Here is a 13,642-nt window from a genome sequence, read left to right as displayed (position 1 = left end):
TTCTTATCTATACAGTGGTATGTCTAGTGGATAACAACAATCCTCACAAGCACAAGAGAGGCGAGAGACACAATCACGACATGGTAAAATGTCGGCGGAAAGAACTCACGAAGAGACTAAATGCCCTAAGAGCGTGGTACCCCTATATTATAGTAAGGGAACTAGAATGTGACAATACTTTGACCGCAACCACTCAACACTACCTGATGAAGATACGCGTAAGCGTTTCGAAAAGATGTTTAACATCAATATGGCATGAGACGGCAAACGCCACTTTTGCTAATTTGTAAGTCTGATGGCTTACAAAGGCAATAGCATTCGATGAACCTCGTCACTGTTGCACTTATTTTTGAGGTATCTTTACATCCTCTGGAACAATTCTTCAATGACAAAACTACACCAAAATCAGGCTCCACAAGGTAGTATAGGACACATTTGATAAGTTCTATGATAATACGATCCAGTCATACATTTTCTCACTACAGAAGGCAATTTAATTGCTTATTGCCGAATCCAATGATGTTTTGGTTGATGCCTGGATTTGCGCTACCTGTAATTGCACAATAGCTTTATCTTTCCCTCATTTTTCAACGTCATCATGTCCCGATAGTCTACCAAAAAAGAAAGTTAAAGCAGAAGAAAGCTTAAGCATTGAAGGCTTTTTCTTTATTCTGATAGCATGCATGTGTTTGTTTAAAACCCTGTATCGCTACATGCGCTTTGTTTGTTCTAAATTCTAATCTTGGTATCAGGGACGTTTATGCAATTCTTGTTTTAGTGTAATCATCGAACAAGATGACACCTGTCGTATCCACTGGCCAATTTAAGTGCCTTTTTTGCTCCTCCCTTTGCAAGCAGTAAAAATGGACAAATTGTCAGGTGTGTCACATCGAAGAGCCGAGATTTCGGTAGGTTTTGTGTTCGCCGCGGACTGATCTCTGCTATTTGAGCCTTCGGTCTCTGAGGATCGCGCAAACTTATACCATACGTCAGGGCCAATCGCAGGTAGGGCTAAAGCTTCCGCTCCACAAAGATATACAGCTCTGGATTGTGAAGTAATGTGTACAGTAGAGGCTGTGACTGAAGACTCTACAGTGTTGATGTTCTGCTTAAGATCTTCGTCCTTCTTCTTTTTTGGTGCCGCTAACTTGTGACCTTGGGCTACTCCCTCTGGACGATTATTATACGCTCTTTTTTCTCGCGCATTTATTTTCTAGACGAAACCCTCTAAAAATTCTTGCTAGCCTTACAGGGTTCATATATTTGCTCGTTGCCGTTAGAAAACTAATTTATTAAATCAATGTGATAATGCTCATCTGAGAGTTGGCGAAAGCTCGCTTGCAAAAAAATAAAATATATGAATTGTGGAATTTTCATTTTATTTAACATCAATCCTTTAGATAGCTTCAGCAGACAATTCCCCATCTTCTTGTTCTTTCTCTGGCTCTTTAGGATTTTGTTTATATACATGGACAACCTTGCATGATTGAACGTATGTCCTAGCAGCATCGCGCGTGCAAAAGTGCAGTAGACAAGACCCCAAGTATGCCATTAAATCCTTAACGAATGGGTCTTGTTAAAAATCTTGCTTCAGGGCATCCACACTGTCGAGTTGAACAAAATTGTTCACATTCATTTTGAGTAGAGCTTATCGACGGATGCCTCTTTAGAACTCATTGCTTCTACAGGAGTATCCACTACATCAAACACTTGTGCGGGTTCACTCATGTTTATTGTAACCTTGCGGTATTTAATAAAGCACCATAATATCTATTGGCGCGAGAAATCATCAGAGAATTCTTTCAACACAAATTTTATATAGGTAGATACTTCTTACTGATCAAACTAACTTTTACAATAATAAGACAATTATATACAAAATTATTACAATAAGTTAATAAAGGGTTTTCATGTCTAGTGATGTCTTCTTAACAAATGAGTGATTAAGGGTTTCCGCGCAGCGTGTTCTCCTCCGCCTTGCTGCCGTAAATGTATAGCAACTTTTGACCCGTCTCTTTGCGTACATTGTGTGTTGCCGAAGCAACAATGTCACAAAACCTAAAGCAAGAATGCGTGAGCAAAATCCGCGTGTAGATAATCGTCAGGACTACGTACATTGTTATTTAATAGAACTTTATTGATGTGACACATTTGATTATTCTGAAACGTAAAGGTTACCCTCGGACATGTTTTTGTTGCTCACATAGGGTTGGTATTGGTATAGTGTAGTCGTTTGACTACTTCCTCAAGTGATGAAGATGCACCATTTTCTCGATACAAGTGATGACAATGTGCCACTCTTTGCCATAATTAATCCAAGACATACCTTCAGTGAACTGTGCTTCAATGCGCTCTTGTAGCGTTTTTGTATTGCAGCCTAGATAGTCTTGAGAATTTAGTTTCTTGTCATGCGTAATGGCCTGGTATGGCCTAACACGAACGCCATGCGCAAGGTGTTTTATAGGATTACAAATAGGGCACTAATATTTTATCTTACCACAAGGACAAAAACTACTTCTTTTATGCTCAGCCCGAAATAAAGTTTCTCGCAGGAGAAAAAAGCACCACCGCTATGCTCCCTGCAGGTATTTTACTACTTACCGCAAGGACACAGTTAACCGCCACTATGGTCCTACACCTACATTGTCTACAGGGCACTTCAGACGTTTCTCTCACGCTCTTTTAATTTCAAGACATTCAGCACATTGCCACTACTACGTTTGCTCACCCTGAAATTACCTAGAGAGCATTGTCCTTCCATGTCCTTTTGTGATTGGCTACAGGTTAGAAACAAAACTTTAAACATCTATTTTCGAAACAAAACCCACGTATGGGAATCTCTCAAGAACTTTGATTTTTGTTGTTGTTGTTGTTGTTGTTTATGCGCAATTTTCCTCGAGAGGTTTTTTGATTCAACCTCGAGTATCCCACACAAAGCCTTTGGTTTTCCATATCCATGATAGTATAGTATTAGTATCAAGGTAAGAACTTCCAGGGGTCGTTCCTACGCAGACATTTGGCACAAATTTTTGACTGACATTTGGCACAATTTTACCGGCATGGCACAAGTGGTAAAAGCTGGGACGAGACAGCTCGGCTCACAATACTAATGCACTCGTTCGCGCATAACATATATTACTACTGCTCCACCACGAATATAGTATACTTTGAAGTTAGTATATACTCTTTTAATGTTATCTCTTCTTACACAATTCTATATGCATGTCAAAATTTATACATAAAATCTCATTTATTCAACGAGGTGTGCACATATTTGAACAGTTTGTTTGAATAGCAGAGTTTTGTACTGGTGGAGCAAATTTGATCTTGTATATACTGCGTCATTAATGATATTGCATATTTAAATGCTAAAAAATTCACACGGTTTCGTTTTTGTTCTTAAATTGCAAAGAGGTCCTGTGCAAATACCGTCCTCTAAAACTTTACGTTTGTTATGGAACGCTGGAAGGCCTCGCTTTATTTTTGAAAAAACTAAAAAAAATTCATATTACCAATAACACGAAATTTTATTAAGGCGCGGTTGTTACTGCGCGTTGTTGTTCGGTTCACATAAAAAGACAGAATTTTGTAAGATTCAACAGTTTCTTTCCAATAATAAAGTACAAATCCTCAAAATCCGTAGTAAACTGTTCTCGCTGTTCACAACGCTAAGCAACTGTTTTACACAGAAATACAACTCTTTTTATACACAAAAGTGACACAAAACATAACAATTACTGCACGGCTACGATACGCACGACTCAGTGGCCACCGTCCTCTTTCACAATCCTCATTTTGCACCATCACTATATCACCGGCAGCAAAATTTCGTTCGTTTTTTTTCCACTTTGTTCGTGTCTGTATTGAACACAGATATTCGCATTTCCATCGTCTCCAGAACATATCCAACACATACTGAGCTCTTTTCCACTGTTTCCTGCAATATAACGACGCTTCTTCAAAATTACCAGGAGGCGGTAAAACTACCTTTGATTTCATCGTTAGAAGAGCAAGTGGTGAAATTGGTGTTGCACTGTTTGCATCGCTGATTGCTTCGACGCATAAAGGTCTAGAGTTAACGATACTTTCTGCTTCTGTTAAAATAGTGTGCAGCGATTCTTTACTCAAACGCGAGCCATTATGATTGAAAAGATCTTTTAATATTGCGCGCACAGATCGAATCTGGCGCTCCCATACTCCACCCATGTGCGAAGCAGCAGGTGTATTTCTCTTCCAGAGAACCCAATCACAACAAACACTTTGAAGGAATTGTTTAACTTTCGCATTGTCCATTTATTTTAATGCCTTTATGAACTCGGTCTTGGTGCCGACAAAGTTAGTGCCGTTGTCGCTTCTCATCGTTCGAATGTTTCCTCTTCTAGCAACAAACCGTCGCAAAGCTAGAATGAAGGAGTCAGTTTCCAAGGTGTTGACAACTTCAATATGGACGGCTCTGCTCGCCAAACAGGTAAAGAGGCAGCCATATCTTTTTACAAACTTTCGATATGGTTTTATGACCAATGGCCCAAAGAGATCCACTGCGCAGTATGTGAAAGGTGGGCATGCGTCTACTCGATCTTTGGGTAAATCTGCCATGACTTGCTGGCCAGCTCTTCCCCTCAATATTCTACATCGTACACAATGATGAATCAACTGTCGTACTGCTGAGTTGATGGGTATGATCCAATATCCACGTTGCCGAATTTCTTGCAATGTTATTCCTCTCCCCGAATGGTGAGTGTTTTCGTGGCACCATCGGAGCACAAGTTCGGAAAACCAACTTTCTTTGCGAAGAATAGCAGGATATTTGAATTGATACGCTTCATCCATGTTGCACAATCTTCCACCAACTTTGAGAATTCCATCATCGTTAATGAAAGGACTCAATTTGTATAATTTGCTGCATTCTTTCAAAGCAGACTTCTTAATTTTGTCGTTTCGTCGATCTTGTCTCCATTCCTTTGAAGCAAGAGCTTTAATTTCAGAGGCAAAGTGTTGTTGTTGTACTAATTTTATTAAACATTTTTCGGCTCGTTGAAGATCTTCAACGCACAGCACTGAGGGACTCGCCTTCTGGCTTCTTCTTGTCATCCCATGACTTGGGGCTTTTATTTTCATCTTCAGAATGTCGATAAATCGACCGACAAAGGCAATGACCCGTATGCATTTCTGTAGCCTGGAAATTCTTCTCTCGAATGTACATAAGATTCCAGAATCAGTTGCTGAAACAAATACTGAAACGCTACGTTTAAATTCGGGATCATCAGTGACACTGTTTTTCGCTGGATCGTAGGCAGCTGGCCATGCTTCCCTTTCTTCCCAGAGAAACTGAGGTCCCTTGAACCATCTACTACTCTTCTCTACATGTTTCAAACTTATGCCTCTCGAGGCATCATCGGCTGGGTTTTTATGGGAAGGAACGTGATTCCATTGATCCAACGAAGTGTTTTCTTGAAATTGTTGAATTCTATTTGCCACAAAAATATGAAAACGTCTTGATTCGTTATTAATATAACCCAGTACTACGTTGCTGTCTGTCCAATAACATTCGTAGTCTACGACAGGCATTTCTTGCTTCAACATTACTCCGACCTTTACGGCCACAGTTGCTGCTGTCAACTCCAACCTTGGTATTGAAACCATCTTTATTGGAGCTACTCTCAATTTTCCAAGGAGTAAGCAGCAGTTGACGTTTCCTTCTACATCTCTGACGCGAAGATACGTAGCAGTTCCGTAACTTTCATTGGATGCGTCTGAAAAATGATGGAGGGACGTTGACTCGATCTCTTTGAAATGAAGTGGCTTGACGCATCGGTTAACTTCCAGTTTTTCAAGAAGGACGATATCTAATCGCCATCTTTCCCAAGCGCTTCGAAGGGGTTCAGAGATCTCTTCGTCCCATGATGTATTTTCTTTGCAAAGATTTTGCATAATTTTTCTACCCTTCAACAAGAACGGCGCTGCTAATCCAAGCGGGTCATAAATTGAGCTTATATTAGCCAACACCCCTCTCTTCGACAGAGGTTTCTCTTGCATGGTTATGCGAAAACCTAGTTTGTCGTCCTCTATCGACCAATGAACACCGAGGGCCCTTTCGACCGGCAGCGATTCGTTTTTCAAGTCCAGGGACTCTTTGCGCGTTCTTCAGTAGGAATGGAATTGATAACCTCTCTGCTATTTGATATGAACTTTGTGAGGCGGAAGCCACTTTTGCTTCAAATTTGTATCGTTGATTTGATGATTTTGATGGCTTCTTCGATACTTTTCACGGATTTCAAAAGATCGTCGACATAAAAATCCTTCATAATAACTTTCACAGCCTCCTCACCAAATTCACTTTCGTTGTCTGTTCCACTTCTTTTCAGGGCATAGTTGGAACAACTTGGGGAGGAATTTCCACCGAATATATGGACAGTCATGCGATGATCTACCAAATCTTTAGAGGTATCCCCATCAGGCCACCAAAGGTATCGCAAATAATCCCGTTGATTCGGCGGCACCTTAACCTGATAGAACATGGACTCGATATCCGCCATAAACGCTACTGGTTCCAACCGGAATCTACACAGAATTCCAACTAGCAGATTTGTCATATCTGGGCCTTGCATGAGTTGTCCTTTGTATGTAGCAGTACAATCAAATACTACTCTGATCTTCCCAGGCTTACGCGGATGATAAACTCCATGGTGGGGAATATACCACACATGACCAGGTTCCCTTTCAACTTCCTGCTCTGGAACCATCTCCGCGGAACCTTGGGTCGTCAGGTTGTTCATGAACGTGAGGTAATCCTCTTTGAAGATCGAATTACTTTCAAGCTTCTTCTTGATCCATTTCAGCCTTGCCAAGGCCTGACATTTATTATTTGGAAATGGAAGTTGGTTTATTAAAGGCAGCGGGAGTTGATATTTTCCATTTACAAATTTTACTTCCTTTTCCATTAGTGATAAAAATTTTTGGTCGTGAATGGATACGTAATCACTTTTAATATTCTTGAATGCGATCATTTCTGAAAAATCAGCATCGTACATTCTTTTCAGCATCCCCTCAATTGTTACATCCCGTAATTCATCTTGTTGAATTAGGTGAAGTGCAGCAACTTTGTCAGTGGAGGAATCTTTCACAGCAATTCTGTTGCATCGAATTTTCTGCTTCTCCCCTTTGCGACGAAGCACAGGTCCGACAAGACTCCATCCCAACCTTGTTTTTAACCCATATGGTCCATTTCTATCGGATGGAATTACCTTTATCGGTTCTAGCGCTTGTGGGCAATTGGCTCCAATAAGCAAACCAATCGGTATTCCAGGATCGTATTTGTGAAAGGAATGCTTTATATGTCGCAAATGAGGCCATTCAGCAATTTTCTCGGGAGTAGGTATTTCCATGGGATCTATTGGAAGATGTCTTCTACTGTAACAACTCTGTATTGTTACTTTGAAATCTCGTGTAATGGGCTCTACCATCAAGGCGGTTATTAGACAAGAATCTTCACGACTCTCGCTTGTGAGAGTCTTCACGACGATCGTCGACGAAATACCAGTTAAATTCAAGCGATGAACGATTTCATCGGTTATGAACGTACCCTGACTGCGATTATCCAACATAGCATAGGTTGTGATTGACTCAGCAGACTTTGGATGCGACAACACCACAGGCACTACAGACATGCTGATGATTTCTACGTTGTTATCTGTCTTGCAACAAACAGATTTCTTCGTTCTTGCAAATGCATTTGAGATTTCAGGCTCCTCATCTTCCTTTTTATCATTATTTTCCTTGTCGTTCTTGTTGGTCCTCTTTGGTCGGATGGAACCATGCAAAATGGTTGGGTGCCTCTTTTTGCACGTCTTGCAAGACAATTTGTTTTCGCAATTTCTTGCTTGGTGATTGCTGGTAATTGGTTCCAAACACGCGAAACAAAGCTTCTTCTCCCAAACAAATTTGTTTCTTTCCTCTACGTCTATTTTCATTATTTTTCGACAATCTTCCAATTTATGTTTGTTCAAACAGTAGAGACAATCTCTGGTGACGCCCGTCAGGTTTGTTTTAAGTTTGGGTGGATCTTTCTTGTTTTTCACGTCATTATCGTTTTTATTCTTCAATTCACTGATGGCTTCTCTAGAGTAGAGGGGATCATTTTCAAGCGTTGTCTCTTGCTCCATGAAGTCAACAAAATCCCTCAGCTCTGCTTCGTGATGGTTTTTCCGACGAACGTTGAGAACCGTCCGATTCCATCTTTGTTGCAAGGCTTGTGGGAGCTTTGATTGAAGTTGTCTGAGGACTTCTGGAGAGTTTAGTTCGCTTTTTATTTGTCTCTCCAAACCACCGTAGCATTTTATGAGGGACGTATAGAACTTTCTGAACGCTTTAGAATCACCAGCACAGAGAGTGGGCCATTCTCTGAGCTCCTTTCTGTAGGCATTTGCAATTCTGAATTGATCACCGTAGGTTTTCTTCAGAAGATCCTTTGCTCTTGAGTAGCAATGTTCTGATGTATCATATATACAGCTTTTGATCAATTCTTTTGGCTCACCAGTTGTGTAATTGATCAGGCGAGTCAATCGACCTTTATTACTTTTGATCTTGGTCTCAACAACTGCTTCAAGTGTTATTTCCAAATGAATTTGGAGATTCCTGCTCATTGTTAATGTTCCAGTCTTTGTTAACATCAACTGAATTATCGACCACTTGCGGTTGCGCGGTGTTTTGTGGCACATCAGGAAGAAATTTGGGAATTTACTTTACCAACTTTGGATGACTTCTAGCGCCTTCATAACCGGAGCCAATGACACCTATACAACCATTATTCACCCAAGATTGGCACTTCGCATATGAGCGGATTTGTTCATCATCCGTGTCCATCTGCCAAAGCAACCTGCTCTTTAAGCTCCAATCTTTTCATGCTTGCTTCAGCTTCCAGTTTTGCTTCTAAAAATGACGCCTTTGTCTTCAGTTGCGCTAACTCAGCCTTTTGATCCGCAGCACGACTACGCAAGGAAGATACTTGCGAACGACCTGAAGATCTTGTCTCTTTCGAACGTGTCGAGGACGATCTGTGCGATCTATGTGACTTTCCAACTGACTTCGGGTGAATAATAACATCAGCCTTTAGGCTGGTAGTTGCCCGATCAACAACGGGGAACTTTGATGATTTAGGAGTTGTGAATCCAAGAGCGTCATCTCTCAACAGAGCATTTGTGTTTTCGTCAGCATGAAGCTTTGATTTTTCATACTGGTTCCACGCCCATTAATTTCTTTTTAGCCAATCATTACAATGATGCTGAAAGAGTCGAACCCTATCCTCAAGTCTAGTCAATTCTGCATTTAAATCTTCCTTCAGTTCTTCTGAATTCGCTAATGCCATACATTCATGGCTGTAAGCTTTAAATTCAGACAGTTTTACGCCAAGGATGTCCACGTTGTTAAAGATGAAGGCATAATTTTCATCCGATAAGGCAATATCCATTTCTGCAATCAGTCGATCAATCTCAAGGAGCACCTTTCGCTTGAATGATTCCTTCAAGGAAAATATATATTCCTTTCCCTTGCTAGTCATTTTCCTGGTCCGAGCAAGTGGGAGAGTATCTGAATAAGACATGATATGACGGAAATAACGTCACCAAGACTACAGCAGCTTGAACCAATCAGAACCAAATGAACGTTGGTTGGAGAACACGAGACAAAGAATTGCCTCACAACAGCACAGGACGACGGGAATACCAAGATTGCAGCACGTCGAAATGTGGATATGACGGAGATAACGTCACCAAGACTACAGCAGCTTGAACCAAGCAAAACCAAATGAACGTTGGTTGAAGAACACGAGACAAACAAATTGCCTCACTACAGCACAGGACGACGGGAATACCAAGATTGCAGCACGTCGAAATGTGGATATGACGGAGATAACGTCACCAAGACTACAGCCGCTTGAACCAAGCAGAACCAAATGAACGTTGGTTGAAGAACACGAGACAAACAAATTGTCTCACTACAGCACAGGACGACGGGAATAGCAAGATTGCAGCACGTCGAAATGTGGATATGATGGAGATAAGGTGACGTCAGGGGTTTGGTGACCAGGCGTGAAATAAAAACGAAGGATGTTTTAGTCGCTGACTTCTGTTTCGGATAAACTAAAAGAAAATTGTTGTATTTGCTCAACGAAATATCTTTCTGCTTTCTTTGATGATCATCTTTTTGTCGAGAGTAAATTCTTCTTACCACGTCCTGTACCACGTATAAATTTTCTCGAACCACTAATACAGCAAGTTTACTACTATGTTACTGCGCGTTGTTGTTCGGTTCACATAAAAAGACAGAATTTTGTAAGATTCAACAGTTTTTTTCCAATAATAAAGTACAAATCCTCAAAATCCGTAGTAAACTGTTCTCGCTGTTCACAACGCTAAGCAACTGTTTTACACAGAAATACAACTCTTTTTATACACAAAAGTGACACAAAAACATAACAATTACTGCACGGCTATGATACGCACGACTAACACACACAATGACATTAGCGCACCACAAGGGACAACTCAAACACACAAACTATAATTGTCTCTAAACGAAATCCCATAGGGGCCATTTCAGCGGTTCCTACTAAATCAAAATTGCCCAGAGTGATTGATCTGTAAGATTGTGCAACAATTCTCACTGTAGGAATAAACAGATTAGGATAATAAGCGTTGTAATTATAGAAAATTTGAGCTTATGTAAAATTAATTATTTGATGCAATGCAAAGGATGAGAATTGTAAATTGTTCATTTTAACTGTGGCAGTGTTGTGTACGGATCGAAAAATTGTGTAGTGTCTCTCAAAATATATCTACCTTTAGAAACAAATCACAATATGATGCATAGAGCTTTATCTAAATGTTATTCCTTTGCACTTAGATCAAACATCAGGGTAAGGTTACGTTTTTATAAATCATTTAATGTAGTCATACTAAATCATCTTCTCAAGTACTTCATAGATGATGGCAATTCATGGGAATAAAACCCACTCGATCCATCATCTTTGCAGTACTTGGGAAGCTAATGTCCAGCTTTACTTACAGTACTATCACTTATCATATGGTTAAGTTCTTCTCGCACTGTGATTGGCTAATCTGCACGAAATATTTGCTATATCGTATGCACCCATGTTTCGATGACATGGTCAAATCATACTTTTAATAAAAAGAACTCTCGATATTACGAAGCGCCTTAATATATTATCTCGATTAAATTAACAAACTGATTTATGTCACTCATTCTTAAGGATACTGTAGTCCCTTTATTTGTACGTTCAAAAGCCATGTTTCCTTAATCATCCCTGTAATAATACGCCAGTTCCGTGTGTCTGTGACAGGCAAAGTGGATGTGTTGCTTTTTTGTTCTCATTAAAACCTTTGTGTAAATGATGTAAACTTTATGACACAAAGGTCACGGGTAATTAATTTTTATCATTCCCTTAAGCACGTGTCTACTGTTAAACTGTTAAATGAAAAAGATATTGGTTTTATTTATTCCCGCTTGAATGGAATTAACAACAAAACGTTTTGACGAAAAAAAACAATGAATTTTATGGTTAATTTCGCTCACTATTTCGCTGTTTTTTTATTCGGTATCTATAGTGGATTTTTCCACGGGACTAAATACTAGTCTTTATAATAATAGCCGTATTCCGTCTGTCTGTCTCTGCGCGGACCCCCCGCTAAGTTAGAAAATGATGTTACGGAAAATATCAAAGGCGATATATTCTTATCCACTTTGTTGCGACGGGTAAATATAAAGGACGGGAGAACCCGTGGATTATTTCACGGGCAACGACTAGTATAATAATAATAGAATAAATATTGAAATATGTAACGAGATCATAAAAACACTCAAAAATATTGCCGAGATTTTTCTCGGCACTGTGCGATAACTAGTAGTTTTCGAAAATTTACGTTTGAAGATATACAGGTTAATAGACCTGGAAATAATGTAACAATGATAATGGTTTTTTTCTGAACATTAATATTTTAACCAGAGCTGCTCCTCACAACTTGATAATATTTGAGATTACATATAAGCTATTTTGATGGATCATGGTGTGTGGTACACATAAGTGCAAAAGTATAAAAATATAATATCTCGTTCCTTAACAAACAAATAATACCTAGTGTGAAGTGACAGGGTGATGAGAAGTGCGTAAGATTTGTTCAAGTTAACTTAAAAACGCAAACTAAGTTTTTTTAATAAACAGCTAAAAAAAGGAGGATAAGAGCAGGAAGAGAGGAAAAGCAATATTTGTTTATCAAGAAGACGTCTAAAACGTTGGATTTGTTCTAAAGAGCAGAGCTTCCCGGCATTCCGTCATCCAATTCAGTTTAATTTGAAAATGCACTACACTTCGAGGACGACACGATTTTTTTTCATGCGCATGCAAAGGGACTTGTTTCATTTCTTGCTCCTGAACATATTGCGCGTGTAGCTACCACAAAAACCAACAAACCTTTTTTACAAACGAAACAAGGAAAGATAGACGGCTTTGTCGACCGAGAAGATGTATCTGAAACGTGATAGCGGGGTCTTTGTGCGAATACGTACCATCTAAAAGTTGGTTGCCATTAAGAATACGATAGCCCCTTAGAGTTGAAATTATCAAATTTTTTTTATTTTTTTTACGGATGTAACTTCTATGCTAAGTTTCTAGTAAGTTTAAGAAAAATTATTCTATAAAAATGTTATTTTGGTGGGATAAAACAGAAAAAATTTCTTTATAACATTATCTTGCCCCGAATATGAGTCACGAATTTTATTTTTTTAAAACATACACACTCACTAGAATTTTAAAAGCATGCTATAAATTTAAAGCATGATTTAAAGCGTGCTAATAATGTGAACGCATTTTGCTTTATTAAAATGTCTTTCAAATTATGTTTACTTGCTTTAAACATGCTTTAAATGAAGCAAAAATAAAGAGTGCTTCGAGGCACTCTTTATTTTTGCTTTAGCTGCTATAAGTGCATAAAACAATAGAATGAAAATTATGCACAAATATTTGAGTATTAAAAGTGAGGATTTTGAGCGGGTATTATGAAAGTGAAAGTTCATTCGTATGTGAGAAAAACAACAACATGAACGTTCTGTTTTAAGTTTTGTTTATAAATCTCCCTTTGATGTTACAGGCAACTTGCTTTAGTCAAAGCATGCTTCATTTTTATACTAAGCATGCTTTATTCTAGTGTGAACCCCCCCCCCTAAAGTATAATGTTATACTTTCCTTTTATATACTGTTCTTTTTAATATTTATTTTTTTATTGCCATCGTTTTTATTTGTACGTTTAGAAGCCATGTTTCACATTTATCAATACAAATTTTTAACTTACTTGTTTGTTTGAAAAACTTTTTCTCCGTTCCAGTTATTTTTTCCACAAATTTATTTTCTTATATACTCGTAGGGAATTTATCAATGTTTTATAATATATAAAAATGTTTTAAAAAAGGGGAGATATTTATGTGTCAAAAGGGTCTACCATATCTTTAAATATCTTCGTAATATACCAAACAATTTTGCTACCAATATACGGCAAGAGTTTATTATTATTTACTATTATTATATATATTATTTACTATTTTTAGCCACATGCTGAATGTAAACATTTTAATG

General features: G+C 38.7%; 2 protein-coding genes across 2 annotated transcripts; both read right to left on the bottom strand.

Moving 5' to 3' along the window:
• Positions 1 to 4,293: 4,293 nt before the first annotated feature.
• LOC130629823 (uncharacterized) lies at positions 4,294 to 6,036 on the bottom strand. Its single transcript, XM_057443188.1, has one exon. The coding sequence runs from the start codon at positions 6,034 to 6,036 to the stop codon at positions 4,294 to 4,296; it is 1,743 nt and encodes a 580-aa protein (XP_057299171.1).
• A 179-nt stretch (positions 6,037 to 6,215) lies between these two features.
• Positions 6,216 to 8,717, bottom strand: LOC130629815 (uncharacterized). Its single transcript, XM_057443180.1, has one exon. It carries the CDS (start codon positions 8,715 to 8,717, stop codon positions 6,216 to 6,218), a length of 2,502 nt encoding a protein of 833 aa, XP_057299163.1.
• Between the last annotated feature and the right edge of the window lie 4,925 nt (positions 8,718 to 13,642).

The sequence above is a fragment of the Hydractinia symbiolongicarpus genome, chromosome 1 (assembly GCF_029227915.1).
Source record: "Hydractinia symbiolongicarpus strain clone_291-10 chromosome 1, HSymV2.1, whole genome shotgun sequence".
NCBI lineage: Eukaryota > Metazoa > Cnidaria > Hydrozoa > Anthoathecata > Hydractiniidae > Hydractinia > Hydractinia symbiolongicarpus.
This window is presented reverse-complemented; position numbering and strand designations above follow the sequence as displayed.

Coding starts and splice junctions, on each gene's coding strand:
- LOC130629823 (XM_057443188.1), bottom strand. CDS start 6,036: ATGCAAGAGAAACCTCTGTCGAAGAGAGGGGTGTTGGCTAATATAAGC.
- LOC130629815 (XM_057443180.1), bottom strand. CDS start 8,717: ATGTGCCACAAAACACCGCGCAACCGCAAGTGGTCGATAATTCAGTTG.